General features: G+C 41.3%; 1 protein-coding gene across 5 annotated transcripts in view; it reads left to right on the top strand.

The window, feature by feature from the left end:
* The first annotated feature begins 3,188 nt into the window (after positions 1-3,188).
* Positions 3,189-17,717, top strand: part of LOC126953690 (glutathione S-transferase A3) — a 115,016-nt gene continuing 100,487 nt past the window's right edge. For 2 of the 5 annotated variants that reach the window (XM_050789278.1, XM_050789277.1), the window contains exons 1-3: positions 3,189-3,344; positions 5,529-5,636; positions 7,619-7,670. In XM_050789278.1, coding sequence (XP_050645235.1) covers positions 5,550-5,636; positions 7,619-7,670 — 139 coding nt within the window. In that variant the 5' untranslated portion in view covers positions 3,189-3,344; positions 5,529-5,549. Of the gene's footprint in view, positions 3,345-5,528; positions 5,637-7,618; positions 7,671-8,887; positions 9,021-11,288; positions 11,431-12,215; positions 12,348-13,244; positions 13,520-17,717 lie in introns of those variants that run through there. The other 3 variants (XM_050789279.1, XM_050789283.1, XM_050789276.1) reach the window with 3 other exon arrangements.

Below are 17,717 nucleotides of genomic sequence, written 5' to 3'. Positions count from 1 at the left end.
AGTTCGAGACCAGCCTGGCCAATATGGCGAAACCCTATCTCTAATAAAAATACAAAAATTAGCCAGACATGGTGGTGTGCACCTGTAGTCCCAGCTACTTGGAATGCTGAGGCAGAAGAATTGCCTGAACCTGGGAGGCGGAGGTTGCGGACAGCGGAGATCATGCCACTGGACTCCAGCCTGGGCTACAGAGCAAGACTCCGTCTCAAAAAAATGAGTAAATAAATAAAGAGTGCTTGCATAAACTATGATGCATTCATATGGTGGAGTCTTTTGCAACTGTAGAAAAATAAACGAAGACATCTATGAACTTAGATGGAGGTGATTTCCAGAATTTATCATTAAGTGTGTGTGTGCGTGTGTGTGTGGAGGGAGAGGCAACAACCACACAAAACAAGGTGCGAAAGAGTATTATAGTATGCTGCCCTTTATGTAAGAAAGAAAGGGTTATAAGAAAATATGTACTTGAGCAAAAGAAAAACAAAAGGGGAAAGTTAGAAATTAGTGAGATTGGTTATCTACAGGGGGATGAGTGAGAAAAGGGTGGGAAAAAGAGGGACTAGGAATGGGGAATTAGGGACAGAGAGGGACAGTGTCTCCAAAGACAGTTTTTCATTTAACTCTGGCTCTTAGAATCATGGTGAAGTTCTGCATACCGGAAAACTAAGTAATTAATTGAAACCAACCAGGATGTAAGGAAACCCCAAAGTGGAATATACAAACACTAACAACCTAACAGCATTTCAAATGAATAGATAACCAAACTGAAGGAGGTGGGAGGGGGAAAGAACTGACCTAAATAACCATAGAAAACAGCATTTTGACTGGATATTGTAAGGCTCAAGACCAAAAAAAAAAAAAAAAAAAAAAAAAAAAAAACAGAAAGAAAGAAAAATACTGTATTCTTGTTAGTAGATTTGTTTTTCACAGAGGTATGCATTGGCAATTCTGCAGCTATTTTTTGTGTACTAGGATTAAACGAATATGCAAATATTGTATATTTTAGATAATCATAGCCAGGTTTCTCACTTGTCAGAGAAGTTATAAATAAGGAAAGGAGATGGCTAAATGAATCTATTGAACTGAAATAGTAGGTATCAGTATGAACTCATTTTTAAATCATATTTATACAGGTAGATATATAAATACCTACAGAAGTGTATGTATGTGTGGGTTAATATACATGCATATATTTCCCACTGGGGAGAGCCTAGAAGCATTGAAAACCCAGAAGCAATGAGTACACATAGTTCCGAGATCCTAGTTTTGAAATACCTTCCCCAGTAAAAGGAAACAAGGATCTTTGGCTGACTTCAAGGCTGGGGCACAGACAATACAAGATAAGCCTGGAACATCTTTGGCACAGAAAGTATCTGGAAATACTCACAATAAGAGAGGAGATTTGTCATAAAAGACACAGAAGCCAATCTGAAGGAGCTCCTACAGGCTAAAGCTTTATTTGAGCAATAAAATAAATATTGATGGTATTAGATTATAACCTTTAGAATAAAATATCTATAAATCTGTACTAAGAAAATAATTGAATGAATGGAAGGATAAATAAAGGAGAAGAGACAACTTTTCTTTACAGAAGAATTCCAATTATTAAATGTAGGTGGAAAGAGGGAAATAGAAAGTCACTATCAGATACACATTATAGTAATATTGGCTGCATGCAAGATCCATAATGGATGCTCAAGTTAGTGAGCAGAAGCTTATTTTGAAACTGAATATTTTTATAGTCACAAAGTATCTTCCACAAGATATTTATGAATTCCAAAGGGATAAATAGTAATATTACAGTTGATGAACCTGGCAGACACTACTTTAATCAAGGGATTAAGGCTAAGATCACAATGAGTAAGACATACTATGTCTTGGATATGAAATTATGTGTGGAAATGATAAGCTGAGACTGGAACAACTGCTGTGACATTTTGCAAAAACTGTGTGTCGTCAATTGAGTCATGAGAAAACATCAGATAGACCCAAATTGAGGTACATTCCACGAAATAATTGACCATTACTCTTCAAAAGTGCCGCCATCATGAAAGACAAGAAAAGACTGAGGAACTGCCGTAGATTGGAGGTAACATTGGAGATGTGACAATGAAATGCAGTGCTGGGGTCCTGGATGGGATCCTGGGCTAGAAAAAAGATACTGATTGGAAAACTGGCGAAATTCAAGTAAGGCCTGGAGTTTAGTCAATAGTGCATCAATGTTAAATTCCTGGTTTCGATCATTGTACTATGGTTACATAAGATGGTAACATTAGAGGATGCTGGGTGAGGGGTATTTGGGAAACTTGTACTAGTTTTGCAATTTTTCTGCTACATAAACAACTCCCCCCCACAAAAGTCTAAAAGATACACATTAGATTATGGAGGAAAAAACTAAGTCCGATATTTGCTTCAAATATTGTCAATAATTGTTGAAGCAAGGTGATGGGTACATCAAGGCTTTGTAGTGTTCTTTCTAGATTTATGTATGTCAGACAATTTCCTTTAGAAAAATAGAAATTACATATACATGTATTAAGCCCTTTCTATATGCCAGGCACTGTGGTTAGCCATGGGGACTTGGCTGACAACCAGGACTTGAGGCCCTGCCTCAAGGAGCTCACAGTCAACAGAGGGAAAGCAGACATGACACGCAGGGAGTGTAGAAAGAGTGATGTGATAGAGGAAGCACAGGATGCCTGGGAGCAGGCGAGAAAAGAGTGAGCCAAACAGAAGAAACAGCATGCAGAGCCTTGGGCTAGGGAGAAAGGCTAGCTTGTACTTCATAGAGAAAAATCTGCAAATGACCTCAGGGAATGCAGCTGAGGTCTTTTGTCTGCCCAGGGCAAGGACAACTCAGCCAGATTCTTTGGGCCTATAAAACTTTGTGACATTATTTGTAATTTAGTCTTTTTAAACAAATTTAGAAGGCAATCTCTCTATGCTCTTTATCAAATCTCCCTATCCTCTTTCCTGTCATCACCCTCTTATGACACTTTCCTCCTCTCTCCACAATGTTTAATCATCTGTCATAAAGCTGCAGCCTATTTAACCAGATCCTCCTTAAGCAGTGTTTACAGGATACTGGTCCCCAGTGACCTTCTGAGGCAGCCAAATAGATCTGAAATCTTGTTGTGCTTTTATGGATAGCCTTGAAATTAATTGCTGTCATTTTCTTCCTAGCAGAGCTTGGAACTCTGGAGACTAAAGTGGTGTGGGCGTGGCCGCTCCCAACTAGACTCCACCCTCTTCAGAAGGCAGTTGTCATAGTATTAAAACTGCTAACATACACATCAGGAGGTGGCCTTGAGAAGCTGAGCGGAGACCAGCTGGACTTTAATCAGGTTAGTATTGACCTTAAAACTCTTCATAAATGTTCTCATGTCTACTTCACTAAGGAAAAACAATTTTAAATGTGTTAGTTTGTGTGAGTACTTTATGTCCTTGCTGCTTTTGTGTGTGCTTAGGAGACAACTTAAGCATTGTTTGTTAGCTCCTGAAGGACATGTCGGTAAAGAAAAATAATATTCAACGATTAGAAAACAAGGGCAAAGAATTTGATGATATGAGAAAAGTGAGAATGGTATCATTGTGGGCAATCTGAAGATACAACCACATCGGTGACAGGCGACGTGCTGCAGCTTGCTTATGGTAAAGTTGTTTATTAAAAACATGTATTCATGTGATTCATACAGGAGTCAAAACACAATTATACTAGATTTAAAGTTGGCAGGGTCACACATGTGGGAGCACCACTTGATCAGTGAAAAGAAAATACATCTGGATGGTTGTATTCCTCTAGAACTGGTACTTCCAAATGGGTAACCAATCATCAATGCTTGCCAATCAGAATCTAAATTTACACTTCCATCATTGATTTTACACAGATTAGTTTATTGCTCATACAAGTGACTTTGTGACTGAGCACCAAGTAGCATGCTATTTTTCCTTCTTCTTCTCCTCCTTCTTCCCTCCTTCTCTTTGTTCTCTTTGCCCTCTTTCTTCTTCCTCCCCCTCTTTTTCCTCTGCCGCCTCTTCTTCTTCCACATCCTCCTCCTTCTTGTTCAGCATATCTGGGACCAAAGGGCAAACAGGGTTTAAAGTCTCAAAATTGCAAGTGAATCTAAATATATAGGACTTTTAGGGTAGTAGGCAAGTGGATCTAAGAACAGTAATAACCCCCTCTTAAGCTGTTATATTCCCTGTCCAACAGAATATGTAAAGTCCTTCTATGTGCAAGTTCTTCCTATCTGCCAAATTAAATATTACCCTGGGCTACCCTGCCAAAGCACTTACTCAATTTTTTAAAGTAATTTTTTGTGTAGTCATGATGTTTCTACTATGTGGGAGAGTTTGGTTGCTTTGATCATTCTTTTTAAACAGCAGATTGGTGGGTTTCATAATCAGGATTGGTTTTTTATTGCCATAATCCTAGCTTGTTTTTGTTTTTTTTTTTCCCCACACTTTTTGTTTGTCAATTTTGAGACAGTCTCGTTCTGTCACCCAGAGTGGAGTGCAGTGATGTGACCATGGTTCACTGCAGCCTTAACATCTTGGGCTCAAGTGATCTTCCTGCCTCAGCCTCCTGAGTATCTGGGACTACAGGTGTGGAACACCAATCCTGGCTAATTTTTTTGTTTTAAATAGAGACTTTATTTAATTGCCCAGGCCAGTCCTGAACTCCTGAGCTCAAGCAATCTTCCTTCCTCAGCCTTCCGAAGTGCTGGGATTATAAGTTTGGGCCACCATGCCCAGCCCTGGTTTGTTTTTTAATTACTCTATACACTGTATTCTAAAACAGCGACCCCTATGAGGCAAATGCGAAAAAAAAAAAAAAAAAAAAAAAAAGGATTGCTCTTGAGATATCTAGCCATGTTATATCCTATGAAGCACGGACTGAACTTTGAGCAATGCGCTACACTGTGCTTAAAGACGATGACAACTTCTCTGCTTCCCAGGAGCTCACAGTTTGAGGGGTGGGGGACACAAAAATGGTAACTTCCGCAGGCTGTAAATATTCAATCATAAGTCATAACAGGAAGAAACTAGTCTGAATGTCAGAAGACCTAGGTTCTAATCCAGACTTTAACACTAACTAGCTAGTTGGCAAATTGCACAAACCTGGAGGAAGGGCTAGCTAGATCCCTTCTATCTCTATAATTTGGGAAGTCTTGAGGGGAGAGCTAGATATATCAATAGAACATACAGTTTTTATAAGGCACATGAAGTCACCAAACAGATTGGAACATAATACAAGTTAGTAGTGCCTGGAATAATTACCAACATAAAAATAAATAAATGAAAACAAAGGTCTTACACAGGAAAGCCTCAGAATCTCAGAGGGACCCTGTGAAGTCACATTGGTGTTGGACCTGTCTAGTGCAAACAGAATTCACAGGTGAAAACAATCCTGCTAAGAAGAAGGAAGACACTCCTGTTGTTCCACCATATATATACTATACTAGCATGCATTTTGCTTCTCTAGACTCATTCATTCATCCATTCATGCGTTCATTCATTCATTTTAGAGAAACCAAGAGACCGTTACCATGGCGGGGAAGCCCAAGCTTCACTACTTCAATGGACGGGGCAGAATGGAGCCCATCCGGTGGCTCTTGGCTGCAGCTGGAGTGGAGGTATGTTCTGAGTTAGGTCATCTGAAGTTGGACCTAATTGATTGTATCAAAATGTTTTAGTAAGCCAAGAGACTTCCATACTAGTGACCTGTGAATATTTTGGCCTCCAATAAAAACATCCCCAGTTATTTTTTTTTAAATGGACAAATTTTACCAAATGAAATTTTAAAAATCTGTCCATCAAAGAGCACATGAAAAAGAAGACATGAACAATGAAAATATATTTTGAAAAGAATCATCAACTAATCACAATGAGTGGACCTTATTTGCATTAGGGTTTAAACAAACTATAAAATATAACTTATGACACATAACAATCAGGAACCTGAATATTGATTGAATATTAGATAATATTAAAGAATTATTGTTAAATTTTTAGTGTGATTTTGTGATGTTAGGTATGATGTTTCTGTTATGTTTCAGAGATACACATTAAAGTATTTAGGATGAGGTAATATGATGCCTCAGATTTGTTTCATATTATGACTAGAGGAGGAGAGAAGCTGGGCATACAAATGAAAGACTGGCTTGGGTTGGGGATTATTGCAGCTAGATGATTGAAACAAAGAGGACTGTTGTATTTTATGTGTATTTTATATACATATGAGAAATTTATACAATAAAATGGTAAGCACATAAGAAACTAAGTGTCATTAAACATAAACTATAAATCACAATAAAGGCAGGGAGGGAGTGGATTGTAACAAACTGCCTGTTAAAGACTGAGCATATTCAGTCAGCAGTTATTTTGTTGTGCACCTACTAAGTGCCAAGTTCTGTCTTGAGGACTGACAGTGAAAAAGGCAGACACAATTCCTGCCCTGAGGCAGACCACATACATGTTTACGAGGACTCAGATAAGTAAACAGGTGATTAAAATCAGGAGTGGGGGCTTCTAGAACACCCAAGCATTCCCCAGTGCTACCAGGCCATCCTTCCAGTGTTTGAGCAGGAAATGCTGGGAGGTGTCTGTGGGACTCCGCTAAGTGCTGCCCTCTAGAGGTGTCACTGAGAAAAACACTTCCCAGTCCAGACAAGAGTCCCTCAGTAACTGCCTGAGGGTTTTCCTCCAGAGAAAGTAATGGAAAAACTCAGAAGATCTTGTCCCTCGGGTGTCAGCAGAAAAGGAGGGTTTCAGGTGAGGTGGAACTTCTAGCACACCCCTTCAGCTTCACAGCGCCACGTGGACCTGAACCTTGGGATGGCGCTTTCTCCATTGCTTCACGAGGGCTTCAAACTTTAGCCTCACCCTTTCTCAATCCGATGAGGAAACAAGCACATAAGAAATCCAAACACTGCCATTCCAGGTTGTTTTCTTTGTACAAATGAATACGCTGTTTCACTGTCACCCAGACATCAGTTCTGCAGCTCAGTGCCTTTTCTCCAGTGATGTTCCCTCCCTAATCATGGACATTTGTGAGACCGTGGGGAGGTGAAGTGAACTAAAAGACGGAGCAGGCCAGGAGCAGTGGGTCACACCTTTAATCCCAGCACTTTGGGAGGCCGATGGGGGAGGATTGCTTGAACCCAGGAGTTCAAAATGAGTCTAGACCCCATAGTGAGACCCCAGCACTACAAAATAGAAATAAAAAATTAGCTGGATGTGATGGTGCATAAATATCGTTCCAGCTACTCAGGTGGCTGAGGTGGGAGGGTCACTTGGGCCTGGTAGATCAAGGCTGCAATGAGCCGTGATCACACCACTGTACTCAAGCCTGGGCGACAAAGTAAGACTTGGTCTCAAAATAAATAAATAAATGAAAAAGAAGATTGAGCAGTTATATGGTCTGACTCATGCCTGTTTCTTGAGGGATCTAATCTAAATTTCCAAGCAGCCATGACGAACTTCTTCTGTATCCCCTGCCAAACTCAGACATCTTATGTTCTCCAAATTATGTACCAGATGGGGGCCATTCAAGGTCACAAGTCTATAATGCTATGGAACGAACTAACAAGAACCCATTTACTGTTTCTGCTTCCAGTTTGAAGAGAAATTTATAGAATCTGCAGAAGATTTGGAAAAGTTAAGAAATGGTAAGATCAAGTCTCTAAGTGCCTCTGATGAGGGTATCTGGTATCTAGTAGAGAAGGTACAGTTGAAGATTTTTTTGTTTGTTTGTTTGAGACAGAGACTGGCTCTGTTGCCCAGGCTGGAGTGCAGTGGCGCGATCTCGGCTCACTGCAAGCTCTGCCTCCCGGGTTCATGCCATTCTCCTGCCTCAGCCTCCCGAGTAACTGGGACTACAGGCGCCCGACACCATGCCAGGCTAGTTTTTTATTTTTTATTATTTTTTATTTTTTTTAGTAGAGACAGGGTTCCACCGTGTTAGCCAGGATGGTCTCTATCTCCTGACCTCGTGATCTGCCTGCCTCGGCCTCCCAAAGTGCTGGGATTACAGGCGTGAGCCACTGCGCCTGGCCATAGTTGAAGAATTTAACACCAGGTGATGCCTATGTGTGTGTAGGGTGGTAGTTGCGTTGGTGGAGAGGGAGAAAGTGGTTAAAGTGGAAGGGATGTGGCTCCCTGAACAGATCTGGTAACTCTCTCCAGGCTAAAAGGCCAGACCTCTCAGAGTATTTGCTAGAGGAACCACCCCCAGTGCCCTGAGAATGCCCTTTCCTTGTTTTCATGCTTGGGGCACCGTGAATGAGCTGTGGTCATCAGCTCAGGATCCCACACAGACTTCCCCATCCAAGGACACACAAGAACATTAATAAGACGAAAAGAATAGAAATAGATGTGGCCATTACCTTGAGTTGTTTTCTTTCATGGGTCATGTGACAAGGTCATATTGTAGTAATATTGTAGGCTTGGAACAACACAGAAAGGGACCTCTACATAAAATCGTGTCTCAGAACCTACTTTAAAGGCCATGGATACCGTGAGACTTACCCTGGGAAGTTCTCATTTTAAATGACATCTTCCTGGCACTCCCATTGTAACCTGTCTCAACTTTTTCCTAAAATATCATGAAGATAAATCAACGCAAGAAAAATACAAGGGACCTACTATGTACCTGGATGGGGAATAAAAGCATAGATGTAATAACAGGCTAAGAGGTAAAAGGAATCAGATCGGAAAAAGAACTACAGGCAGCTAAAATCAAAATACTATTTCATTTTGGAGGTTAATAGGCAATAATTTATTTTTCATTTTATAACCTCAGTCATTTCAACTATCGTCTTCTATTTCTGAAATAGTGGGATTCATAGAAATTTCATGCTCCTTTTTTTTTTCCTTCTTTCTAAAGATGGGAGTTTGCTGTTCCAGCAAGTACCAATGGTTGAGATTGATGGGATGAAGCTGGTGCAGACCAGAGCCATTCTCAACTACATTGCCAGCAAATACAACCTCTACGGGAAAGACATAAAGGAGAGAGCCCTGTAAGGTATATTTTCTGTTCTTCCATCCACAGAGAACACAGAGTGATTTAGGTCCTTCCCTGAGTGGGTGGGACCATGGCAGGGCATCATGACTAGCAGGAGGCTGGGCCTTGGGCATACATACTAAGGTCCAATATTGCAGAGTCCCATGGAGATGAGGGAACAGTGGACATGGGGAGGGTTCAGGCAAGGGTGATTCTAGAAGATGATGCAGACCATGGATCCAGCACCCTGACAAAGGTTTCCAAACACTCATAAACCCTATGAACTGAGGGGGATGGGGAATCATGATTCCAGGTGGTCAGGCCTTCAGAGGCTGGACTCCAGCCAACAGCTTAGGACAGGCATAGAATGTTTGAGAGTCTGTAGATGAAGGCCTGGGGAGGGAAGATTGCAAAGAAGCTGAATATCAGGTCCCAGTTATTCCAAGAATGATGACCAGGAACCCAAGTTACCAGCCAATTATATGGACTGGTAAACTTGAGCAGGGCTAGTAGAGGCTGGCACCCAGAACTCTGGGGTTACCCTGACACATTGATTCAAGGCTGAAGCAGCTAGATTTATAGAATACCAGCAAAGCCATGGGGTCTTCTCACTGTTGCCATAGGGCTGCCTGATGCTAAATAACATCCTATGTGAAACTTCAAAAAGTTTAATGTAAAGTTACCAATGACCCAGCAACTCCTCTACTAGGTATATACCAAAAGAATCAAAATACGTCCGTACCAAATCTTGTACATAAACATACAGTGCAAATAACAGCAATTTTCATGGTATTCAAAAAGTAGAAACAACCCAAATGTCTATCAACCAATAAACAGAGGAACAAAGTGTGCCTTAGCCCACTTTCCATGCAATGGAACAATATTTAGTCATGAAAAGAAATGAAGTACTGATGCATGCTACAAGAAAGTTGAGCCTTAAAGACACGTTACATGAAAGAAATTAGACACAGAAGGCCACATATTGTAGGATTGTGTGTATGAAATGTCTAGAATATTCAAACCCGTAGAGGCAGCAAGTAGACGAGTGGTTGCCTGAAGCTAAAGGGTTTGGGGTTTAGGGAAAATGAATACTCAATGGGTACACATGTCCTTATCAGGGTGATAAAAATATTCTAGAATTAGAGTGTGATGGTATTTGCAGAATTCTGTAAATGTACTAAAAGTGACTGAATAGTATAATTTAATGGGTGACAACTATAATATGTAACTCCACATCAATAAAACTGTTGTTTTAAAAAGTACTGTAGAAAACCCAGTTAAACACAAAAGAAAAAAAGGTCTCCTAAAATATGTCCTGGTTGTAACTGTGTAAAGAATTTCACCAAAGAAGGGGATCTTTTAGGTGGGGTCTCAAGTAATGCACATGTGGCTAGAGTCAGGCAACAGCACATGGAGAGGGCTGTAGAATTATGTTTCATGGGAGTTACGGGAAAAACTGGTAATATTGGGCACAGAAGTGGGCCTGGGAGATGTAAAATGATGAGACAGGATGAGGAACATGACAGAGATGGCTGTGCCAGGGACTCTCTTGGGATTACTCAGTAGGCAGGTCTTTGACAATTTGACTCACACTAAATTTATGCACAGAACAAACCAAAATAAAGATGATCTATCCTGGCACAGCATTGGTGGGTACTGGCAGTGATTCCACCAATTTCTCTCATGACTGTGACTGTAGACAGGTCACCGATGCTCTTTGTACCTGTATTTAGTCATGTGCATAGCAAGGATTTTAGAGATATATCTACCTCGATAAGTTGTTTTAAGAAATAAATGGCAGCCGGGCATGGTGGCTCATGCCTGTAATCCTAGCACTTTGGGAGGCCAAGGCGGGTGGATCACGTGAGGTCAAGGGTTCGTGACCAGCCTGGCCAACATGGCGAAACCCTCTCTCTACTAAAAATACAAAAATTATCTGGGCATATTGGCAGGCATCTGTAAGCTTAGCTACTCAGGAGGCTGAGGCAGGAGAATCCCTTGAACCCTGGAGGCGAAGGTTGCAGTGAGCCAAGATTGTGTAACTTCACTCCGGCTTGGAGAACAAGGGAAACTCCATCTCAAAAAAAAAAAAAGAAAGAGAGAAAGAAGGAAGGAAATGTCAATATACATGCAAAAATCAGAGCATACTGACTAGAATATAAAAGGCACCCACTGGAGATGAATTACTTTGCCACCATCTGACCCTCTATTCTCTTAGGTTTTTATAAACCTACAAAATCTAAGGCAAGAGGCATTTGATGCTTTGGCTGTTTTTGTCTTTCAGAATTGATATGTATACGGAAGGTATGGCAGATTTGAATGAAATGATCCTTCTTCTGCCCTTATGTCGACCTGAGGAAAAAGATGCCAAGATTGCCTTGATCAAAGAGAAAACAAAAAATCGCTACTTCCCTGCCTTCGAAAAAGTAAGTGAAGCTGTTCAGCATTTTGGGGCACTGAGTTTAGAGGCCAGTAGAAAAATAGTGGCTGGGCATTCCTGGGGCACTGACCTTTACTTTCAGTGAGACTTCCTGAACACCAATGCAGCTCTCTGACTCTCAAGGCATTTTATGAAAATTGACTTAGAGGAGCAAAGATACCACTTATCTCCAAGTTATAATTTTCCAGCAAAATTTCAATTTACTAGACTCCAGTATAGAATTCTGTATTCAACAAAATTTTGTTTGTAAGTAGAACGTGGGCTGTGGAAGGCTCTGAATCACATAGAGGTTGCTGTTGAGTCTATGGAACATATGGAGAAATGAAGACTCTGAAATAGTCTACTCCTGGAGGAAGAGTGCTGTCATGAAGGTGGAGTCATTGCCCAAGACAGATTGGAGAGGGAGAGAGCAGAGTGTAGAGCCACATCCTGAATGTCAGGGCTACACACTGTAGGGCCTGGGGCAGACAGAACATGCAGCAGCAGATGCTAAAACCCTGGCCCATGTGGAAAATGCAAGCAGGGTGGGTGGTGTGGATGCCACAGTGATGCGGAATGAGAAGAGAAAATGGAGCCTGGGCTCCAACCCAGGAGTGAGCTAGAGCCACATTCTTGCTCCCTCATTCAATCAGGGAACATAAAGGCCTGGACCTTCACACCATCCAGTTAGGCCACACAGGTGGGAATGTCAGGCTGGAAAGACTCAGGGAGAAGCAGGGGTCCCAGCCTGGGTGGGCATGTGTTTCTGATCTGATGTCTCAAATTCTCCAGGTGTTACAGAGCCATGGACAAGATTACCTTGTTGGCAACAAGCTGAGCCGGGCTGACATTAGCCTGGTGGAACTTCTCTACTATGTGGAAGAGCTTGACTCCAGCCTTATCTCCAGCTTCCCACTGCTGAAGGTGACCCATTTCACAGCCTTCAGAGAGGCAGCTCCGCATGTCCCATCTTGGGGTCTAGTATCTGGGTCCTTGCACTGGCCATGTTCTGACCCCAGCCTTTTTCAGGCCTTCACTACCCCCAGGTCTCCAAAATGAGCTTCCAGATTCCAATTTTGAGGCATGAAAGACTCCTGTTATGGAAAGGAAATTCGTGGTGCATGCTACCCCATGAAAAGTATTTTGCCTTTTATCATGGAAAGGACCCAGGGCCCAGCATCTTCCTCCCTCCCCCATTCCTCTGTGGTCTGTTCCTGAGTTTTCTGTGATGCCCTTTATCCCAAGACTGTCCTTGTGTTCCCACACTGAGTTAGTCTGAGAGGGCCCTTTCCATCTGGTTCCTTCCTTAGGCTCTGGCCAGGGTGGCCAGCAGGAGCTGTCAGATAATTGTGTTCCTCTGTGCACAGCTCACCAACCACACTGCTCCCAACCCTGTATCTATCACTGAGAAAAGGTGGTCCCATGGTTTGACTTTAATATTTTCTATAACATTTTACCTTCTAACTAATTTCTCTGTATTTTCACTTCTGCTTAGAGACTGATCTGTGTTGATACCTCTTGGGCACATTATTTTTTCTTGTCTTATACAAGATTCACTAATCTACAGGATTAATATTTAAGGAAAAAGATAGGGATGACTGAACTGATTAAAAGCTTAAGACATCTTTGGGGAAAATAAAGTGAGCTACATGTCCTTCCTCTTATCTTCATTTCTCACTGGGTGTCTGTTTCTGCCTCCATGCTGGTGCTGATGGAGGGGACTTGCTTGGTCTTTGGCAGGAGGGGTCAGATTCTCTGGGCGGTATAAACGGTAATGGCAGGCCCTGGCTTCACTCTGAGGCTGTGCTTTGTGAATTACAGGCCCTGAAAACCAGAATCAGCAACATGCCCACGGTGAAGAAGTTTCTACAGCCTGGCAGCCCAAGGAAACCTCCCCCAGATGCAAAAGCTTTAGAAGAAGCCAGAAAGATTTTCAGATTTTAATAAAGCAGCCATGGAGGCCAAGAACATGCAAGACCAGTATTCTAAAGTTTGCAACAATGAAGTGCTTTACTTAAGTGTTGACTGTGCCTCTTGTAAAGCTAATGAACCCTTTCCAATTACATGCTAATTAAATAATAAAAACTCCTATTTGCCAACTTAGTTAAAATTTAAACCTTTTCATTAGGATCTGATATGAATTCAGATTTCTAATCTCCTCCTAACCTGTCTCTTTCTTGAAATTAAAAATTTAGTAAAAATGTGAAATGTAGGTTATATGATTTGTTTGACTTTTCCCAAGAATTATCCTGTAACATTTGTCATACCATCTATTAAAATGTCAATGTAGAAATGCGCTCCTGACATTTTCAGGTATGCACAGGAGAAGAGTTACCATTCTGGGGAATGGCATAAAGACATTTTCTTCTTTTCCTGGACAGTCATTTTATTTCTGATAAAAGCGTTCTTTCTCCTGCATTTTCAAAACAACGATTCTGTCTGCTGTGGATTCCTGTTTTCTAGGAGGTGAGGAAATATTGAAGAGCAAACAGACCCATCCTCTGCTCTCAGGCCACCCTGTTGTCCCTTACAGTGTGTGTGCTCCTGGCTCATCCTCACACTGCTTCTTAAGGCTCTGTGGGGACCCAAGCATGAACCTTCCCTCAGTTCCCTCAATGCTACTCAGACCTGGGCTGCCAAGATACAGATGGTATATGTGAATTACATACAAATAACTATATGCAAAATCATTTTTCCCTAGTGTGTCATTGTGCCAGAATGCTTCGATTAGGAGTGCTTTCTAGTTTCAGCCCCTACTGGGCCTATAATGTTACTCTCTCCCAGGACACCTGGGCTCTGCAATTTGAGTTCTCCTGTTAGAGTGAGCTTCCCCACAGTTGGCAGAGGTGGGTGAGAGAGCAGACAGACACACAGGCTTCCTACCGGCAGCTTCACTTTGCTCTAGTCTCTTCTCCACTTACAACCAGAGTAGTTTTTCTGAAATGCAAATCTGAATATCACAGAATTCTTCAGTGAGTCCTGACTGCATGTAGAATGCATCCTCACACCCATCCTCACTCCCTGATCTTCAGCCCAATCAACCCTCTGAGCATGGTGGGGCCTCCTGCCCTCCTGCCTGGGTGCATTTGCTAGCCCTGCCTGGCAAGCTCCTTCCCAGTGGCCACAATTAAGTCTACCCTGTTGCTTTTCAGGAGCACTGGGCTGTTCTCTGTGCCCTCCTCACAGCCCCATTGAGCCTCTAACAACACCTGAGGGCCACTGTGTCTGCTCCCCTGTACTGTGAGCGCAGGTATGGGACACTTACATGAACTAGAATGCTGAAGCTTTGATGAATCTAGGAAATTATAGAATTTTAATATGATGAGAGAATTGTGTGATCATGTTTCAACAAGTAGTTCTTCCTTTCTAGAGATAAATACTAGTATTTACCAAAGAAATGATATGCTGTCTGGAAATTGCTTCAAAAGAATCCCTTGGTAGTGGGAAGTTTGTACTGTTTTCTTGTGGCTCTTGTCACAGATTCCTACAAACAAGGTGGCTTGAAACAACAGAAATTCTGAAGGCCAAGAAATCTGAAGTCAGGGTGTGAGGGCCACATTCTTCTGGAAGCTCTAGGGAACAATCCTTCCCTGCCTCTTACAGCTTCTGGGGGCTCTTGGCATTTCTGGACTTTCACGGATCGTGGCCACATCACTCTACTTTCTGCCTGGGGCTTCCAGCACCTCACCCTCTGCGTGTCTGTCTTCTCTGTTGTGGGTACACTTCTCATTGGATTTAGGGCCTATTTAGATATATCGGGATGGTCTCATCTCAAGTTCCTTAACTTCATCTGCAAAGAGCCTTTTTCCAAATACGGTCATATTTACAGGACCCAGGGGTTTGGATATGGACCTATCTTCTGTGGGGGCCAACATAACCCACTGCATGGTGTAGATGAAGAAAGGTTTTTGTCAATTGGTGAATCCAGGTCATGGGTACTTTCAACTTTGTTATGTTATTCTGTCTACTTTTGTATTTGCTAGAATTTTTCCATGTAAATTAAAAAACTTTCGTATTTTAGGAGCTCCTACAATGACCAGGTTTTGTGCCAGACAATGAGGAATGGAATTAAACAAGGGGAAGAAGGCTTTTCCCTCAGGAGCTCAGGGTCTAGTGAGGAAGCTGATATTGAATACGTCATGTGAAAACAGCATAGGGTAAGAAGACACAGTAGAGAAAATACCGTAGTAGGTGAAAGTAGTGCATTCCAGTCAGGACAATTACCATGTGCAAAGGCCCAGAGGTCAGGAAGGATGACCTGAGTGATGCAGAGAGGAAGGAGTATGCAAATAGGGTGGCTAGATTTGGCAGATAAAATACAAGACACCGAAGTAAATATGAAATTCAGATGAACAATCAATACTATTTTTGTATAATCATATTACCTACAGTGCTTGGGACATACTTATAGTAAAAAGATATTGATTATTTGCCTGAATTGCACATTTTCCTGGGTTCCCTGCATTTTATGTGGCAACCCAGTAAGAGAAGCCTTCCAGAGGGCCATCAACCTGCCCTTCACAGACATCCCTTCCCAGCTATGCTCCCAGCAGAGATTTCTCATCTGCCTTAGTCCTTACATTCAAGTCATGAAAAGTGAGCATCTGCAAAAAGCCAGTTTCTGCTGACTTGTAAAGAGAGCAAAATCTGCTGAAATGTTTTGTTAAACTTTTATTGCCAACCCTGAAAAGGAACATATTAACCAGTTACCTTGTGATAAGAGGATGACTTGCCATTTTTCTTAGAATCTAGTAGGCAGTCCTGTGACCCTGAAACTTGTGGGAGTGGCTTTTTGCTAAATTGACTGTATCTCTTTCAATGGGAGGGAGCTATGGAAAGGAACATGTAGCTTATAAACGCATTAGGACCTTAAATTAAGCTGTTGAACTATGAGCGTGACAGCCTTTAACAAACTAAGCACTGATCTTGTAAATCTTCTCACACTGCCTCATATCCTCTCATCTAGGTCACCAGAAAAATACTTTTAAATGTATCCTTCACACAATAAAAACAAATCTGTTTAATACTCACATCAGTGCCTTCTTTGTGTGCTTGGATGAGAGTTCGAGTTGTGCATTCAGCTGCTTTTGGATACATTGTGTCAACTCAATAAACAGAAAGAGACTCTAAAATAAAAGATATTTATTTGGGAATAAAGTTTTGTAATGAGTAAATTACATAGTAAACCACGCATATACTTAGGGAGATAAAGGAAGACAAAGGTTTTTTAAGAAAACAATGAAAAGGATTAAATAAATTTATAAAATACTTATCATTCACTACAAACGTCAATAACAAGGGTGACGTCAGGCCAAGTTTGAACTGGCAGTTGCTGGTCAGATGTCCTTGCAGAAGTTTTTTGTATAATGCTGTGATAACCTTTGTGCAAGATTATGTTTTTTGTAACTTTTTTTCTTATCTGACATAAAAGAATGAAAACCTTCTCTTCATGGCTTTTTCAGCTCTGTTTGTCAAGGTTTTCTTAACATTAGTAACTTCATTTTGTTTCTGATAATGTTCACGATCATTACAGAAATGTAAAAATGAAAAATTTATAAAACTAGGGCATGAGTATATAATAATAGGAAAAAAGATAATGATCTAAGGTAAAAAAAAAAAAAAGTGATGGTGCCATTTTAGATAATCTGAGAATACGAGCAGTGCCAGAAGAAACACAGGTGTTTGTGCCAAAGTTGCTTTCTCTAGACAAGCAGTCAGTACACCATTGTTGCGAATGAAAATTTGGCAAGATCACAGACCTGGGACTCCCAATGACCAGTGAAAGAGACATGTATCTGCACAGTGCCACGTCTGCAGTTGTTTCTCCAAATCTCCATCTCCTGCTGAGGAAAGAGCCACCAATACCTACCAAACACAATTGTAATTTACAACTTGATGGTAGATATCACACACATTCGTGCTTGCTTCCGGAAGTGCTTTGTGATTTGTTGCCAAGTGTTGACGCCACTGACTTTTCAATATTACTTTAAGGTTGTTATGCTCCAAAGGGCAGGCAAAATCTTCTGTGAGGCACTGTGTAGAACTTGCAGGTTAATCTAAGTCTGTAGAACGTTTAGTTTTATAAAGCAAGATGACCTAGATTTATGATGAAAAAAATTAAGAACAAGAATGCCCTTCTTGTGAATTTTTACATCCTGATTCAATGATTATTTGTTAATCCTTGTCCTTTGCCCAGTTGAACATTTGTCCGAAAACCCTGCTCTTTCCAAATTCCTCCTTCCTTACTCCTTCTGTGCCTACTTAGTGGAACAATCCCATTTCTTTAGTAATTCT

Source organism: Macaca thibetana, chromosome 4 (assembly GCF_024542745.1).
Source record: "Macaca thibetana thibetana isolate TM-01 chromosome 4, ASM2454274v1, whole genome shotgun sequence".
NCBI classification, from domain to species: domain Eukaryota; kingdom Metazoa; phylum Chordata; class Mammalia; order Primates; family Cercopithecidae; genus Macaca; species Macaca thibetana.
Note: the sequence above shows the minus strand (reverse complement) of the source record. Positions and strands in the feature narration are given on the sequence as shown.